Raw genomic sequence first — 18113 nt, forward strand, 5'->3', positions numbered from 1 at the left:
GGCACCATCACCATACAAGGAGCTAAAAGGGCCCCAGCACAAGGATGGTACTTTTGTCTCTTTAGGAGATAATTGTCCAGAAATGAGGTTTGGGAGTGCCCTGCACCTGGAGAGGCCTCAGTGACCTGGCAAAAGGTGTTCAAGGAGATAAGCAGGGCACTGGCACTCCCTGGGAAATAGGAGCTGTTTGTTGTTATCACATGAAAGACAACTTCCCCTAACTGATGTTAACTCTAACCAGAGATTGTCCTGGCAAGGCCAGCCCACATTGAACTGTATTTTAAGGATCAGTGGCTGCTTGAAGTGTCCCCTTAAGAAAAGGGCAAGGGTGCAGCGTACTTGTTTTCACCATTTTCATGCCATGAAAGCAGCCTGAGCTGAGGCAGGAGTGGCTGGCTCGTACTGAACTGTACTGTACCTTTGAAGAAAACGAATTTGCCATCAGAGCGCTCATAGGCTGCGTCGATCTTTGCAGGGAGGCCCTTCCAGAACTGCTCAATCTGCATGGGATACCCCTCCTGCACACGGTTGTTGCGCAGACGCCAGAACCAGCGATCCTGAGGAAACCAGAAGCCTCTTGAGACTGAGTACTTTTGTCTTGCAGTCAGACCTGGCTGGGTCCAGCATCCAGCACTGCTAATCCTTGCCTAGGCCCCACAGCAATTACAGACACAAGTCTTGCTTCAGGTGACAGCTCCAACCCAGCCCAACACTGTCTCCAGTATGGGAAGTGCTGTGGGGGAAAGATGGCAGCACAAAGGGGGAAATGTTGATTGATGGGGCTATGAAAAAGGGTGGAAAGAAGAAGAGGGAAAAGGAGCAGGGGGAAAGTGAGTCCACAGCTGTAAGCATTGTGACCTCTCCATGTCTTGTCACTGAGGTGTTATGGTGGCTTGTCCTAGTTCAGTTGAAGCTTAGCTCTTGGAGCCCAGGAGAGCCAGACAGCCTGAACATCACCTCGTGACTGTGTGAAACACAGAAGGTTTAAAGGCACAAAGGAAGTATGAAATATCCCTTTAGATATTTGATCATTACTTAAAGCTGCAGTGGATGCTCAGGGATGAGCATGAACAGGACAGAACCTTTGACACTTCTCCCACATACCATCCCCACCTTCAACTAGTTTAATTTCAGGAATCTTCTGCAACTGATGTGGTTTGTCCATTTAATAACCTTCAATATGTCCCTTTCCACACTTCACACCCATTGGGCAGAGTGAAAACTACTGGTATTTTGGGAACGAGATCATGGATGTCCATATTCTGTTGGTACTCTAATGGGTTATTGAGCAAAGGGCTGTAGTTTACAAGAAAGGTTGACTCAAACTCCCCAGGTAGGCTGAGTGCTCCAGAGCCCCAGCTCCATGCATGTCACCTCTGAGACAACGAGGCCTGCTCCTAGAGAAGCTGCAGCTGCCCCATTCCTGGAAGTGTTTCAAGCCAGCTTGGTTGGGGCTTGGTCTAGTGGAAGGTGTCCCTGTCCATGGCAGAGGGTGGAACAAGGTGGTCTTTAAGGTCCTTCCCAACCCAACCCAACCCAACCCAACCCAACCCAACCCAACCCACTCTAGGATTCCATGGTTACTCATGGTACTGGTATTGCTTCCTGGCTTTACAGGTGTTTCCTCTCAGGCTTGGTGGTGTCTGAACTCTCTGCCAATGCACCCAGTTCACACTTTGGAGCACAGGATGCTTGGGCACTTTGTAAATCCCAACAGGCACTGTTTCCAAATATTACAGAACCAATCTGCTCACACTTCCTTTCAATATTGCTCAGTCATCACCGTCAGAAGAACAGAGCTATTTTCAGACATTTCAAATCTCACTACCAAATACTCCCATTAACCTTTTTCAGCAATAAAATGAAGGGAATATACATGGCTAAGTGGGAATTCTCAGTACCTTGAAAACAAACATTTCTCCTCTAAAGAGAGCCACAGTGTTAAAGTTGCCATCGCAGATGTTTGGTTTGGAGCCAGGCAGAGCTGGCCTATCACCCAGAGGAGGACTGGGAGGTCGTGGCTGTCTCTCGTGTTTTCTTTCCGAAGTGGAGTGAATTCTGCGAACAGGAAGAGTTGGTAAAGGCCTGGTTGGCTCCAGGGGCTCTATAGGAGGACCTAGAAGTGAAAAGGAATATATTTAGCAAAGTGGACAAGCTTGTTTTTTCTGTAAGCTTTAAAAGGCTCCAGGCTGGACGGACAACACTGCCAGGGATTTACGTACTCCTGATGCAGAGCTCATTCCCTAGAAATGGGGAGCAGAACAAGATGCATCCACATGTGACAACTATCCCGAAACAGAAATATGATAAGAACTGAAGAAGAGCCAGAATGTCTTTGTAGGTCTTCCCAAGGAGGCTGGAGCTAAAAGGAAGGAGGAGCCACACCAGTCATGTTCCCAACTGAAATGAAAAGTGGTAACGCTTGAATAGAAATGTTTAGCAGACCATAAAAAAAAAAAAGGCAACAAAAAACTCTGGAAACCAAAGCAAAACCAGGAAAAAAAAAAAAAAAGGGTGTGGAAACCAATGCTACATTGTAAGGGGAACTGCAGGGAGCACTTTATTGCACAGCAGTGACAAATCTGTGCTTTCCCTGGTGAACAGCTGTGACAAGGGACCTTATCCCACTCAGTTGATAACCTCCTAGCACAGCTCTCCCTTTCTATCCTTCCCCAACTCAGCTTTGGGATCTGACAAGGACAGAGAAATAAAAATACAAGTGAGTTAGACTGGAGCAGAGGTTCATTCTCTTGCCGTAGGATGTTTTCATTAACTGTTAGTGGTAAATGTGGACCAAATCTCACTCAGAGAGTCACATTTCTTGTTGCTTCTCAGAGAAGACCATGAGTTAAGATGGCAATAAACAGAAGGCCACTAGAGCAAAGATTTTAGTGGGCTTGAGATGTGAAGATGGTTTATTTGCAGGGATCATGGTTTAAATTTCATTCTGAGCCTGTAGGATAAACCCCCACCTGTGGGCAGAATGGGGCTGGTGTCATGGCTGCTGTTTCAGTGTCACAGTTTGGGGTCAAGGTGCTGCACCCCAGCTGGAGGTGAACACTGGCCCTAGACAAGGCTCATCCTCACAGCCTGTGAGAGCCACCCTGAGCTGGGCTGCTCTCCATAGCCATGGAACGGATTTATGAAGAAGGATTGAAGTACCCATGGAGTCCACACATCTGCAGGGTTAGAAGAGAGCTTTTGCAGATAAACATTTTGAACTGTTCAATCTGAAGTAATGGTTTGGTGCCTGAGTCCCCATGACAGCTTTACTCTTAAATGTGCCATTTTCAAAGGGTTCCTAAAATGGATGAGTGCTTAACATGCCCGGGAAGGGTGTCCAGATTAGGAACATCCTCACAGCTAAGGATAAAGCAGCCATCAGAGAAAGACACCTCAATAATTGTTAATAAGGATGTAACAGTAAGGATCTCATGTGCAGGTTTCATGGATATGATGCTTAGAAAGTACCACTTGGCTGGTAAAGTCCAACTTCCTGCAGTACCAGGCCAGAAACCTCCACCAGCAAGTCCTGTAATGAGCACAGTGTTTCCAGGGCAGATACAGATTTCAAGCATAGAATATCCTCTACAATGCACAGTAAACAGCTCTAATGATTAAGCCCTGTTGCAGCTGAAGTCTGCCTTACCTATTACGTGAGTTTGTGCAGCTTTAAATTCAGTGCTTTCTTTCTTATGTTTAGTGTCTCAACATTTAATCATTTACAGATCTTGACTGGAATGCTTTTAAAATTCTCCTTAATGAATTAAATAGAGGAGTTCCTTTGGTCTGTTGTTGCAATGGCTTTTGGTTTTCAGATCTTGAGACTTACACCTCTTTCCTAAAGCTTTTCAAATGGATAACTATTTCCTCAGGGCAACTTGTCTTCATAATGTGATAATTTGTGCCATGTGCCGTTATTAGCAACTATTTTTATTTACTTTATTCCAGAGCTTTAATGAAAGACATCAAATATTGCTTACAGAAATGCTTCATGCTATTGCTTACAGAAATACTTCATGAGGACTCTCTGATGATGATTATCCTTGGAAAGCTGTCTATATGAAATGGATACAAATACTATAGTGATAATGTGTATTTCTCATCCCCTCCAATCTTACCAGGGCAGTGCCCAGTATTCTAGCTGGCCATAAAATTTCCAAACTCTGATACTGCTACTGCTAGAGACCCATGGGTTTTCCCCAAATGGGATGCAGCTGAGGTCCCCAGACAGTGCCTGTGACAGGAGCAGCAGGGCTGGACCAGGCAGGGTGGGCACATCCACAGCAGTGATGCAGGGCAGCTCAGGAGGTGCTTTTGGAGACATGCCCAGGCCTCTGCAGTTGCTGTGCTTTTAGTCACACTCAAGTTCATGAAATACATCCTTTTTGGACCAAGCTAAACTTGAAGATGCATTTTTGGAGTGCATCCAGGATGCTGCAGCTGCAAGCAGGTACCACAGGGCATGGCAAGAGCTGACTCAGAAAACCACCTCCTTCCTCAGAATATATACAACATGGGTGTCTCCATCCTCAGGATCTTATTTATTTCACACAATCCCTACGTTTGGCTGAATGTCTACATGTGCTGCTGCTGTTCCTGCTGGCAGCTGCTGACACTGACACCCACAGGACCTTCCTGTGGCACGAAGCAAAGGCACCTCCCCAAAAGCAGCAGGTCAGCTGGATGTCTGGCACAGGCTCCTGGAAAGCTCCTGGAGGCAGGACTGGTACAGTGGGACCTGCACAGGAAGGGCTGGGAGTGGAAGAGGCCCCAGCCAGACCCTGCCCAAGGAAAGCCGGGGCTCTGGTTTGTTCACGTGGCAGCAGGGTTCAGCTCCTGCCTGGTACAACTGCAGGAAAAGGAAGTCTACAACCAGTTCTGGATGTCAAAAATGGCACTTGGTGCCAGTGACAGAACCCAAGGAAAAGCCTGAAAACCAACAATTCACATACTCAGTGAAGATGAACATGCCTGCATTAGGAAAGAGGAGTCTTGACTGGGGCCTACACAAGGGGACAAAAATCCCCTCAGTGATTTACTGAGCTCATTAAACAGCAGCATGACCCTTCCCTCCTGTGCTGCTTTCCCCATGGATTTGAGTGGATGTGGCTGGTAAATAACACTGGAAAACCTCTAATGCCTGTCCTACCTGAGAGGATTCCCCTGCTAACAACCTGGCACAAGGGTCAGCTGTAGCCCATTGCTGCAGAAACACAAGAGAGGTGTAGTTTGCTGTTCTGCACCCCCTGCTTTGCAAGGGGCAAATGCTGCCATGCCAAACCAGAGATGACCATGAGCAGTAAGATGAGGACATGACATTAATTAATTATTCTCTCTTTAAAAAGAAAAAAAGGGTGAGACAGGAGTAGCACCTAAATAATAAAAAAAGATTAATGTGTCTGACAAAGACCCATTGGACGCAGAGAATCTGACACACAGAGAATCTGACCATAAGGTGCCAAATAGGGACTGTAGCGTTATGCTTATAGGATGGAAATTTAACACCTCCATGACTGGAGTTACTAATTCACTGTCTCTGCACAAGTGAGGACCACCCGTGTACCCAGCCACAGCCTGCCCTGTCCTGTACAGGCAGTCCTGTACATCTCCCCTGTTCACCTTCAGTGCCCAGGGCCTGTCACAGTCATCTGTGGAGAAGAGGAAAGTTCAAACAGCACCTGCAACCCAGGGCACCAATGTAAAGGTTTTAATTAGCCCTAAAATGCCACTGAAGCAGCCCAAATAGAACTGGCATGGCTGAAGCAGTTGTACACACCGTGGTCAAGACGACGCCAAGCAGCAAGGATTCAGACGAACGAGGGATTTGCTTTAAGGAAAACATTTGCTAGATCAGTGGAGAGAGATCTCAAGTCAGGCCCAACAAGAGAAGCTGACCCTGTCTGTACTCACTGCTGGCCATGGCCAAACCAGAGCTGGCCATGGCCAAATCAGCCCTGGCAAGGCTTCCCATACATGCTGCAGGTGGTCTGCAACCTGCTTGGATGCAGACTTTGTCATTTCAGTTCAAATATTCCTCTTACTGTCCTTCTCTGCTAGGCACGGATGTTTCCTTGCTACCTTTCACTCATTTTTGCTTTTATAACCTAGGCCTTCTAATTTATTCTGGTTGAAGATTTATCTCTCAAGACTGCCTTTTAATTTTTAGTTGTTGCCTCCACTTAGTCCCTGAGTGTCGCTTAAGGCGGGAGGTGATCCTTCAGCTGTGCACATGCAAAGAGCAGAGGAGTACACTGAAAACATGGAAATCCTCAGGTCCAAGTGCTACTCAGGCAGAATTTGGTGTACAGTTATGGGGATGAGAAGCAGAACCACAGCCTGTCTATTGGTGGAGAAAGTGCTCCCTCGTAAGACCTAAGACACTGAGAGTCCAGCCTGGCACAAAAGCAGAATGAGCAGACCCCATCCATTAGGAAAGCTCCGTGGCCATTCCTGTTTCCAGACTCCCTCACAGTAACCTGCCTCCAAAACAGCTCAAGGCAGGATGGAACAGGTTTACCAGCAGCAGAGGTGAGTGTGTGAACAAAGAGTCACTTAAGATGTGCTGGAACTGTGGTAATTAATACAGAGACTGATCACATCCACCAGTGTGAGCAGGCAGCAGAGCTCACAAACCATATCCTCTGCTGCTACACTTCTGAGCAGCTTCAGAGAATGAGACAGAGGAAAAGTATCTAATGAGAAAAATCTAAGTGAGAGAGGTTATTGCATGAGTCTGCAAATGGGCCTGAGCACAGTCATCTAGTTATCATAGGTGATCCCAGCACCAGAGCCAAGTCCTCCCATGGGACTGATCCTGCAGCCACTTCCACACAGGAAGCAGGGAATAAATCTCCTGGAGCTGGAAACTCGACATTCTGGAGGGAAGCAACTTGCTGGGACTTTACAGACACTGTGTGGAGAAGAAGAGTTTCTTCCTCTCTATCAGAAGCAAGGCAAAGAATGTCAGAAAGCTTTTGGGTCACAGCAGATCACCTTTAGAGTGTGACTTCCACCACTGGCACTTAGCCTCCTCCCTTCATGCTTCCTCTGTCGCAGACCATCTGAATACCAAGGTGACCTGTGAAGATAACACAGAGAGAGGAGGCATTTAGGAGCCACTGTGTCGATAGTTGAGGACAAAATATAATTGTACTGTCCTCCTGGCTATTGACAGAGTGTTCCCTCAACTGCACAGCACCTGCCTGGAGGCTCAGCATCTTCCTGGCTCACCTGGTCCCAGCTAGCAGCTCCTCAAACCTGCCAGCACAGAGGAGGCTTTGGTCAGTTCAGGGGAGAACCATCCACTTGCAAACAAAGGCCTGTCTTATCTTCTTAATATTCACTCCAAGAAGAAAACTATCCTCCAGACTACAGTTATGGTTTGAATAACTCACAGGAGGGTTTTGGTTTGAAAAAGTTGAGCTGCCAGCGTGTTTCTGCAGCACTGAAGCAGCTGTCCAGGCACATAGACATGGCTCCTCAGCCTTCTTCCAATTAAAGCCTATGATCCAAGAGAGCCAGGGAAAGCATGAGAAACCACCTGGCTGCCCTGCAGGCTCCAGGGCACTGCAGAGAGGCCCCTGTTCACACTACATGATGTAGCTGCCAACAAGCTACCCTCAGGGGCCAGAGATTGTCCACAAAACTCCAAGTGCAGGAAGGACTCCTTTCCCTCACTCACTCGACAGACTCACCCACAGAGCACTTTGCACTTCTGGGCTCAGCCTTCAGGAATGAAGTGAGTTAAGATGTCACACTTAGCCTGGGTCCTTGCCACAGTGCAGAACAAGCCCCAGCACCACAGAACAATGGGTGGACAGTCAAAGCCCCCATGTCCATCACTGGGTGGCAGGAAGGGTTTCTCAAGCCCTTCTCACACAGACATACTCCTCTGAATGCCAGCTGCCACCCAGGTGGCAGAGCATTCACCTGGGAGACAAGTGTCCACAGCAGATATCCTTGCTCTAAGCCAAAGGAATGCTTTCCTGGGCTCTGGAATGAGGTGATTCACCTCGCACTTGGGTTCTCTGCTTTGGGTGCCAGAAAACTGGGTCAAAAATTCCCAGCCTTAGGCAGGCAAATGATGAGATGTTAGGGCTCTGCAAGATGCTCCAGTTTCCTTCTGGTAAAACTTTCAGAAGCCTGACATCTGTTCTACAGAAAAACAGAACATTTTTCTATACTTGGAAGAATCTGTAGGATGAGAAAAGTATTTTCCACCCAGCCATAACACACGCCAGTGTTTTTCCATCAGCTGAGAAACCTCCCAAGAGAGACAGGCTCCCTCTCAGCCTCCCTTCTGGCAGAGTCCTCCAGGTGTCATGTGGAGCCCAAGGACAGTACTGGGAACCAGGCAGTTGCTCCCAGTGGGAATGAAGATCTGGCATTTGGCAAGTGAGGATCTGTGGATGCACCAGAGGTGGAGTCTGGTGTTTCCTGCTGGGTCCAACAGAGTCTGTGGACAGGAGAAAAGTGCAAATGAAGTGATGCAACATAGAGAGGGTGTCTGGTATCTCTGCAATGTGCCAGAGATGTGGCACCAGGGCACATCCCTCCAGATTCCTGATTGCCAAGCATTTTCCTTCCTCTCTCCTCTAATGAGTATAGTACCAGGGGGCACAGATCCACAAGTCCCAAATCTTGCAGCTTCTACAGATGAGGTCTTGGATGTCACTCTGTTTCCTCTTCCTGTCCAAGAGGACATTTTCAGAGAACATTTCCAGGTCCCACATGACAGCAAAGCTTGCTCTGATGGTCCCACTCACAGTGTAGTGTCACCACGTGGAAATTCTCCACCAGGTCTTTCTGCTGTTCCCTCACATGCCATTTCACACCTAGGTGTAGCTTACAAGTGACCTGGAATGGCCACAAGGGTCTGTAGGTTACAAGAATCAATATGGGCTGCCACTGGAAAAGGGGGGGAGGTGATGGAAGCCATGCACGCTGCACTGAGGGGGTGAGGCCAGCAGAAGGTCCTGGCTGCTCAATGACACTGTGCCCTGCTGATCCCTGTTCCTAGATGTCAGAGCTGGTGCTGTCCAGCTCCTCAGCCAGGGGCTGGAGTGGTTTCATGCCCACTCTGGACATGAGCCCCCAGGGGTACAGCATGTGCACTGACTGGGATCTCTTCTCTTCAGCTGCACAGAAGATGTGTCAGGCTGAGGCTTCCTCAGCGAGATTTGGGATGACTCAGGTCTTTGAGGTTGTCTCCAGGGTTAATGACTTTGTCTGCCTTTGAGAGATTAGGAGACCTCCCCTTTGTGGCCTTAGGCTTTGAAAGGTCCTTGAAGGTAATGGCTGGTTAACCAGCCCAGGGCACACGAGCTGTCCCTGTACTTCATGTCAAGCCCTCTGCTCCACAGACAGTGTCACAAGAACCACTCCCCATGAGGCTGCCCCATCACCCACCTCAAACCAGTACGGACAGCAGGATGGGAAGAAACATGGAATCACAGAATCATTCAGGTTGGAAAAGCCCTCTGAGGTGATCAAGCCCAACCCTTAACCCAGCACTGCCAAACCCACCACCAAATCATGTCACCAAGTGCCACATACATACATTATTTGAGTACCACCAGGGATGGTGACTCCATCACTGTTCCAACTCCTGGCCACCCTCCTAGCAAAGAAATTTTCCCTAATACCCAGCCCAAAACTCCCCTGACACAACCTGAGGCTGTTTCCTTTTGTCCTGTCACTTATTACCTGGAGAATCCTGAGCCCTCCTGTCAGGACAGGGTGCCAGTGCCCAGCTCAGGCTCTGTGACACAGCCACAGCTGAGCATCTCTCCTCTCTCCACCTGCAGGGCAGCTCCCTGCAGCCCTGGCTTCAACACTAGCAAAGTTCAGCGGCAACTCAACGGGATATCCAGGGGACCTGCAAACTGGGATCACTTCCAGTTTAATTCCTTCCTGAGCATGTCACTTGTGACACAGGCACATAAATACAGAGGGAGATACCCTTCTGAAAAACACACATAAAGTAGAGCCCTGCTATTTCCTTGTTTTGTCAAGGAATATGCTACAGAAAGCAGCTCTCAGGAGATGGGAATATTGCTGATTTGTGTTACAGCTCTGTCACACAGGGAGTTGCTGGCCTTGCTCTCATTAGCTTAAAACTGAAGTAACATTTTAAACATTGATCTTATCAGCATGAAGCATAAACAAGAGTTCACATCACCTACTGTCTCTGTGGGTGAGTTTTGAAATAAATCCAGCAAAAAAATACATTAAAAATTCAACAAGTCATTATATGAGAGATCTGGACATGTTTCTTTTCTAATAGATAAACACAGATATAATATAAACCACATTTGAAATGCTTCATTCTCAAAAGGCGACAAAATGGACTTCAGCTTTAGTAAAGCCTCTGTTCTTTGTTCTAGCAACTTCAGTGGAATTAAAATGGGAAGTTTTGATTATAACTATTTTTAAAAAGGACGCTACAGGCAAGACAGTGGCTCTGTGTCTGACTTTGCAGTGTCGGTTACTAAATAATACATATTAAGCACAGGCTGCTGCACTGAAGAGAATGTCAAAGCAGCAAGAAAGCAGGAGATTTTGGATTTTGGAGAGGTTCTCTGGTAGATGGGCTTTTGGTATTCCCAAGGCACAACAAAGCAGTGTGGCACTGTGGAAATAAAATACATTAGCTGAATGTTCCTGGTAAAGCTAAGAGAAGGATACTACAGCAGGCCCTTCCCAGTTTTGAGATCAGATGAAGGGTTCTATTTTTTCACCATTAGTTCCAGGGAGAAACATCACCTGCATTTTCCATAATTTCTTTGTGAATCATAAGCATAAAACCTGATTTTAAATTCAACTTTGATTTTTGGACTGTAATTCTGTACAGTCCAAAATCTCTACCTGGGGAAGAAAGCTCCTGCTACAGAAGCTTCTCCTTCCTCTCCCCAGAGGATGAGTTATCTCTACAACCCCTAACATCATATCCAGCCACTCCAGCTCAAAGGCCTGAGAGCCCCATTCTGGGGAGCACTGACCTCAGCTCAGCCCCCGCTGATCTTGGCTTGAATCCCAAAAGTGAAGCAGGAAGGATGTCAGTTCCTTATGTGCTCCCTTTCCAACCCATCCTTTTTTCTTGATTGTACTTCCACTGTCTGCAATAAATTACGGTTTTTTTCCTTTCTTTCTTTCTGATTAATCAAAGTTCACAGGAACTAAATCAACATTTCAAAATAGAAACAGCATAATGGGATTTTGGCAGCTTTCAAAATTTAACACTTAGATCTATTACGTAATGAAAGTTTAACACTGACTACCCCAGCACTTTATTTCAAAACCCTCCAGAGTCTCTGCCCTCCTGAGCACCAGAACATGAACTGTGTTAAAGTATTCATAATTAAACAGTACCATAGGACAATTAACTTCACCTGGTAATGATCAATAAGAAGATGCACTAATAAGATGAGACAGTTCCCTGGGTGTACTTTGAGCCATCTTATTTTACATATTGGACCTTACTTGGATATCTGCCTCACACTGAGGCTGGACTGCTCTCTACAAATGCCTGGTTTTTTCCCACTGCCCTCACATGTCAGAGAAATTAGCCCAGGAAAAGACTTTTCCAGGCATCTGCACTTAAACAATGAATCTCAATCCAGTCACAGAAAACAAACACCAAACTTGACTCAAACAGATGAGATGCAATTTAGATGTTTTGCTACACTGCTTTAGTCTTACAGGTCTTGCACACATTTTATTAGCAATAACTTCAGATTCACTGGCAGACCATTGATGGAAACACTGAATGTCAGGCCTGCCACCAACCTCTGCAGCAAGCCCCGAGAAACACCAGCTTTCCCACTGACAACCATCTTACAAGTATTTTTTTCACCTTGAATTCATACCATTTCTGCTCTGCTGCTTCTGGGAGCTAATATTTGACTCCAGCTGCACATTTACATAGCACAACTGCTCTGTGTTGCATTAATTAAGTAACCTCTCTTGTCAAACTTGTACTTTCCACAAAGAATGAAATCAGGGATGTTTGATGAAACCTATTTATCACAGGTTGCCACAGACTGTGGCCATTAGTCTCAGTCTCCCGTTGTGTTCCTAAAACCTGGATTTCTCTTTGCTCTCAGTCTCCTTCTGCCATTAATTCTTTGAATTCCTGTCCTCACACCCTGGTATCCATGATCCCATCACATGGCACCACATCATTGCAGCCCCTAGGTTTTCTCTCATAATCTGTCTGCCCTTTTCTATTTTCCTTGAGCCCGTTATCTTTGTGGCACATGCTGTACAACATATTCAGCTAGAGATTGAAAGAAGCAAAGTGTTCCCTAAGCAGATCCAAACCTTCTTTCCCTTACCTTATATATAATGAGAAAAAAAAAAGAGTAAAAACACTTTTTACCTTTCCTTGATGTTCCAGGCTGTTTGCATTCTTTTCCTTTATTTGCACTGGTTGTTCCTAATGGACAAACCTTGGGTACATCAAAGCCTATTTTCCCCTTTGCAGTACTCCTTGATTTGGGGAGACAGTGAGGGATGGAGCAGCAGTGGGATCACAGAAGTTTGATTATCCTGATTTGTGCAGTCATCTTAGTCCTGGATCAAGGGCTTTACAGAGTTCCCCACTCAGCTGTGGCTGGAAATGCAGCCCACCATCTGCAGGCATGTGGGGGCTAATTGTAAAATACTCCCTAGGCTCAAACTTGGTGTAAGTAAAGAAGCAGGAAGGAGGAAAGAAGGGTTGCTCACCATAGATTTTCTGAATTCCTTGGAGGTCATCCTGAGGCAGTTTGAAGTTGTGTGTTTCCATGTACTGGTAGAAAGGAGCCATGATAGCACTGGGATCGTTGGAGTGCTCCAGACCCAGCGCATGCCCCAGCTCATGGACAGCAACCAGGAAGAGATCATTCCCTGTGGGAGGAAGGCACAGCCAGGTGAGCACACAGCCACAGCCTCAGCCCATCCCAAGCCCCTCTTGCCCATAAACCAGAAGCAAATACTTTGCTCTCCTACTGCACAGCAGGTCACAGTGCCAGGGTCAGCTCCTGGAGATGGTTTTAGTCCCAAAAGCCTGCACAGCCTTTAGCCATTGTCAAAGAATGTGCCAGAGGCTGCCAGCCCCAGAGCAGGTAAACCAGGCAGTGCCTGGAGTGGAAGTATACTGACTGTAGACTCCCTTGTAGAGAATTTACAGAAAATGGCCAACAAAATGGTCGCTCTGATACCATTGTCTCCTTATCCGGGTGCTGCCAAGAGAGGTGAGAGCATGACAGTCTGCTAATCAGTGGTGGGGCGAGTGCTTTGTGCCCCTTCTGGGTCCTCTAGTGCCATGCTCTGATCAGCCCTGGACCAACAAATGGTAGGGGAGGTCTGCAGGCACCTGGCAAGGCAGAAGGAAGGACAGAGAAGACCAGGGTAACACCCACTGTCCCATGTGGGCAGCCCTATCTCCTCCAGCAAGGGCTCCTCAATGTGCTTTTACTCTGCTGGACCCCTGGCACTGCCATGTGTGCAGGAGCTGAGCACAGGTAGCTCCATCCTGCCCCACTCCCACACAGGGAAAAGGTTGGGGTGCATCCCAGTGGCAGAAGACAGAAGGAAGAAGAAAAGAAGAGTCAGGACTGCTCCTGACAGGAAGAAGAAGAGATGAGGAGCCCTGTCTGGTGCAGAAGCTGGGAGCAGTGTGAAGTAGGGGTACCTTCAAATCTATAGGTACACATTCCTCTTCAGTCCCACAGCCCTGGGACCCTCATCTCTTTGATCTAGTGTGGTCCTTGGATGTCCTGCTCCACAAGGGCACTGGAAAATGCCCCAGGCAACGCTAGGCAGGGATGAAGACACAGCCGACAAGGACTGATGTAAGGGTCTCCCCATGGCAGTAAAATGTCTGAGCCCTCAATTCTGCCTGAATTTGGGCTCCTCTGGTTTTGTTTTTTTTTATGGCAAGGCAGAAACCAAGAGCATTTGCAATCAGACATTTGCCATCAGTTGTCAGTGGCAGTTCAGTGGCTGCTCTGCAGCCTCCAAAGAGCTTCCTCACACCTCCAGCTGAACAAAGCCCAGTTCTGTGCTGAGCTCTACCTGGGACGGGAGTTGCAACAGTGACTTACACAGAACCATCTCTGCTTTTTAAATAGTTACTGCTTTACTGTTACCCATAAAAATATGACAAAGCAGTTTCAGGGGTCTGCAAGCCTCCTCAGCAGGGAGCTTTGCCAGCATCTGAAGATACCTGAAATCAGTACCAAAGAGTGCTCCCCCAGCTACACATACCACCCCAAAATGGTTAAATGCTCTAAACATTTGAGTTGGATGGTGAAAGCATCTGAATATGCAAGACATGTTACAATACACAAATGCATTTCAAATAAATTTTCAAATACAATTGCCCAAACATATATAGCCTAAAATTTAGCCACATATGTATGTAAAAATTTAGAATTTCTGTATTTGGGAAATTCAAATAAAGACCTACTTAGTAATTTTTTCTCATCTGTTGCTGAAAAATCTGGTGTGTGCAGAACAAGTTAATACAATGTCCAACAGCACAGTATAAAATCCATGAAGTAGTTTTATGGTAAAGTTTGGAGGATTGATCATTCTTCACAGATTTTCAAAAACACTCAAGCTTAGAAAATGCACCCAAACTCCAAATGGGATTCAGAGAATCAATGACCTTTTGCAAAATTAAATAAACTTAGTCCCCTGTATCACTTAAATGCTCATGAAAGCATCATTTTTCACTGCTACCACAACTATTCACACATGAAGCCCATAGTAAAGGTCACTCAGTACAGAGCTGTCCTCATGAGATTCTGCTCACCACAGGCCCACAGTCTGTGCCTGTGCTCAGGGACATCTTCCCTCACCTTCCCTTGGTGGCATTTTCTTCCTTGCTAAAGTACCTGCAGTATTTGTGCTGCCAGCAGACCTAGAACTTGCCTCTATGTAACTACATATGAATCTATGGAAGTGACTTGCCTCTATGTGCTAATCCTTTACCAGGAGTGTAAGATCAAGCACTATCTTAAGTTAAATTAGTTTCAAATACCTTTCAATCATTTGTTTCTGCCCAGAATAAATGCCAGCCCACTTTACAGATGGCAAACGAATCCCACAGACGCACAGGATGGTTGAGGCTGGAAGGCACCTTTGGAGATCGTCTGGTCCAATGCCCACCTCAAGCAAGGTGAAGTAAAGCAAGTTCTCTGCTCAGGTTTTGAATGTCAAGTTCCTTGTACTGGGGAGCCACGCCCAAGGCACTCCAGATGTGCCAAGTGGAAAGGAAGGATCATCTCCTCACTGGCACTGACCTGCTGCCAGGGCTCTTCCAGAGGCAGACCTGGGTGCTGTTGGCTTTCTGTGCTCATGACTCATGTTCAGCTTGCTGTCAACCAGGAGCCCCAGGTCCTTCTCTGCAAAGCTGCTTCCAGCCTCTGGGCCACCAACAGTCCAGGGGCAGGGCTGTGCATTTCCCCTTCCTCACCTTCCTGTCAGCCTGCTCCTCCAGCCTCTCGAGGTCTCTGAACAACAGCGTCACTGGGCAGTGTTATTAAACACTTCTCCAACTTTCCTGTCATCTTCAAACGCGCTGAATGTGCACTCTGCTGCGTCACTGATGTAATTTCATCAAGCTATTAGTCAGTACTGATCTCATGCAACTCCCCTGACACAAATCCTGAACTTCTCCATCTTGCAGTTACCGCAGCCAAGGATGACACTGATCTTCACACAACCCACATTTCTTCAGTTATCAGGTCCAGCAGATCATGGTTGCTTGTTCTCTGATCACCAGTGAGATAACCAGTAAGAGTTCTGTGATGAACAGCAAGATGAAAGCTCATTCCTGAAGAAGTATTCCAACTACCATGGTGGTCAGGCCAGCCAGCTCTTCCACTATGGAACAGATACACACCTTTTCCCAACTATGCTTAGGAAATACTTGTTCCTGGAAAAACAGCTATGGAAAACAGCTGCTGCTGTCCAGTTTTAAGCCACCATTCTGGCTTGCACTTGTGTGTGAGGATGTCACAGAGCACAGAAAATGTTGGCTGGGAAGCTTTGTTCCAACTAGAGGTAAGAAACTCTCAAAGAAATGAACTGTCCCAGTTCCAGCACAGCCACAGCGGGAAAGTCAGCACTGGAATGGAAAAGTCCTCCTCTTCCATGGCCAGGAGACCACCCCAACCAAAGCAGGGATAAACCCAGGGCAATGGCTGGAGCAGATGAAGCAGAGCTCAAGAGAATTCCTAGAACGTGAAGTGACCTCCACAGAAAGCAGGACAAGAAGCTCCTCTTAGCTCTCTCCAAGTACCCTGATTCTCAGTGCTGTGGTTGCTTCTCATCTACTTTTGCTGAAAGGCAGTCATGGCAGAAGCACACACAGCTCCCTCTCCTTCTGTTCCTTGCCCTGGCCAAAAATTTCTCACCACTGTTTAATCCCCTCATCTTTCTATTCCGGCCTTCTCCCAGACACATCTGTTGATCTTTTCCTTCCAGCATGCCCCTGTTATCCCCTTTCTTCATCCTGCTGCACACTCTAACGGGGTCCCAGGTCTGAAACAACTACATCACACTCAGAGAACAAGTGAAACAGCATTTCATGGGAGGAGGAGATGGGAGGAAGAAGTCTTAAGACAACTTCAGAAGCCCAGAGTTCTCAAAAATCCAGCCCTGTGTTCTCTTGAAGGGTCACTCACTCAATAATATTGTTAAGCAACTAGTTCCCTTTCATTTGCTAATGGTAGCAAATCCCACAGCATGGAAGAAAACTCATTCCTTTTGAAGGGGTAGGCTAGGATTTGCTCTAAAAAGAAAATACTGAGGTATAAAACCACTTCAGTGGTTCTCTCCTTCCACAGCACTCAGCCTCTGTGTGTTCTCTGTGTTCTCACTCACTGCTGAGCTGGAGAAATCTGGAATGAAGCTTGTACCTCCCACATTGTTTCTGCTGGTTCTTGAATATATAGGAAGATCTCTGACCTCTTCTCCACATTTCTTGTCCAACAGCATTCCCCATAGCATCCATCCTCTTGGAGAAAGATTCACGAAGAGAACTAACAGCCTAGCTTGATGCTTTGCTATGGAAACAAGGTCAAGCAATGGGATACAGCTCCTTAATTTCCTGCTCAACCCCACCAAGACCAAGTAACAAGAAAAACTTGCACCCAGAGTATCCCAGGCACCTGGGTAAAGCAGTAGGGTTATGAAGGGATCTGTACTTGGAGGAAACAGTCCCAAGAGGAATACAACAATTTTTGGTCATTTGCACCATCTGTACAAAACAAATAGGTCTGGTCAGAGACCTGCCTGAGCTTCCTCCTTCCCAGTCCTCAGGAGGCAGCCAAAGTCCACCAATGAGCATCAGAAAGAGGATGACCCTGGAAAACTGGTGGGAGTAAGTCAGCTAATTAAGTGAAATACTAAATGACCTGCTATACTAAACACAAAGAAATACATTTAATTTAGTTTTGAAGTTGCTGATGTGTGTTCCTGATGTGTGTTCCTAACCAGCACAATGTTATCACCACAGAAAATGACAACTGAGGACACACCTATAGCACTATAAAAGCATCCTCCATTATCATGATGACACACCAGGTGTGTCATTACCTTACATCCAGCTCAATGGCTCTATACAACTCGAAACATAGGTTTATTTTCTTAATTAAAAACAATCTGTGTTCAGATTATTATTAGCTGGTGTGCTCCCAGATGAGCTACCTTACTTTAGATAAACTGCAATATAACTCCACATGAAACCCCAGTCTTTGAGGAAAGGACTCTCAAATGTTTCTTTCTACTTTTGGCTGCAGAGTAAAGAAACATGTTTTATTGCAACAGAGAACACTGGAGTCATAGATAAACTATTTATGTATGAACTTCCTCCTTCAACTCTCAAAATCCACCCCTCCTGATCCTTTGATTTTAATCTTCCTCTGGAAAAACCATTCAATAGGTAACAAACACCTTGAGACAGCTTTTCTTTGTGAAGTTGCCCACACATGCCTTCCTGTACAGTGTCATTCCTTTTAACTATGGAAATCCATAACAAAACACTTTATTTGGCTACATAACTCACTGAATAATTCCTGTAGGTTGTGAAATGCCTGTCAGTACACAGCAGCAGGTCA

General features: G+C 46.5%; 1 protein-coding gene across 2 annotated transcripts in view; it reads right to left on the minus strand.

Moving 5' to 3' along the window:
* Window positions 1–18113, minus strand: part of MMP24 (matrix metallopeptidase 24) — a 44785-nt gene that overhangs the window by 4532 nt on the left and 22140 nt on the right. For both annotated transcript variants that reach the window (XM_002187101.7, XM_072917222.1), the window contains 3 exons: window positions 12730–12891; window positions 1902–2116; window positions 419–557 (listed from right to left, as the gene is read on the minus strand). In XM_002187101.7, coding sequence (XP_002187137.3) covers window positions 419–557; window positions 1902–2116; window positions 12730–12891 — 516 coding nt within the window. The remainder of the gene's footprint in view (window positions 1–418; window positions 558–1901; window positions 2117–12729; window positions 12892–18113) is intronic.

This window comes from Taeniopygia guttata, chromosome 20 (genome assembly GCF_048771995.1).
Source record: "Taeniopygia guttata chromosome 20, bTaeGut7.mat, whole genome shotgun sequence".
Taxonomy (NCBI): domain Eukaryota; kingdom Metazoa; phylum Chordata; class Aves; order Passeriformes; family Estrildidae; genus Taeniopygia; species Taeniopygia guttata.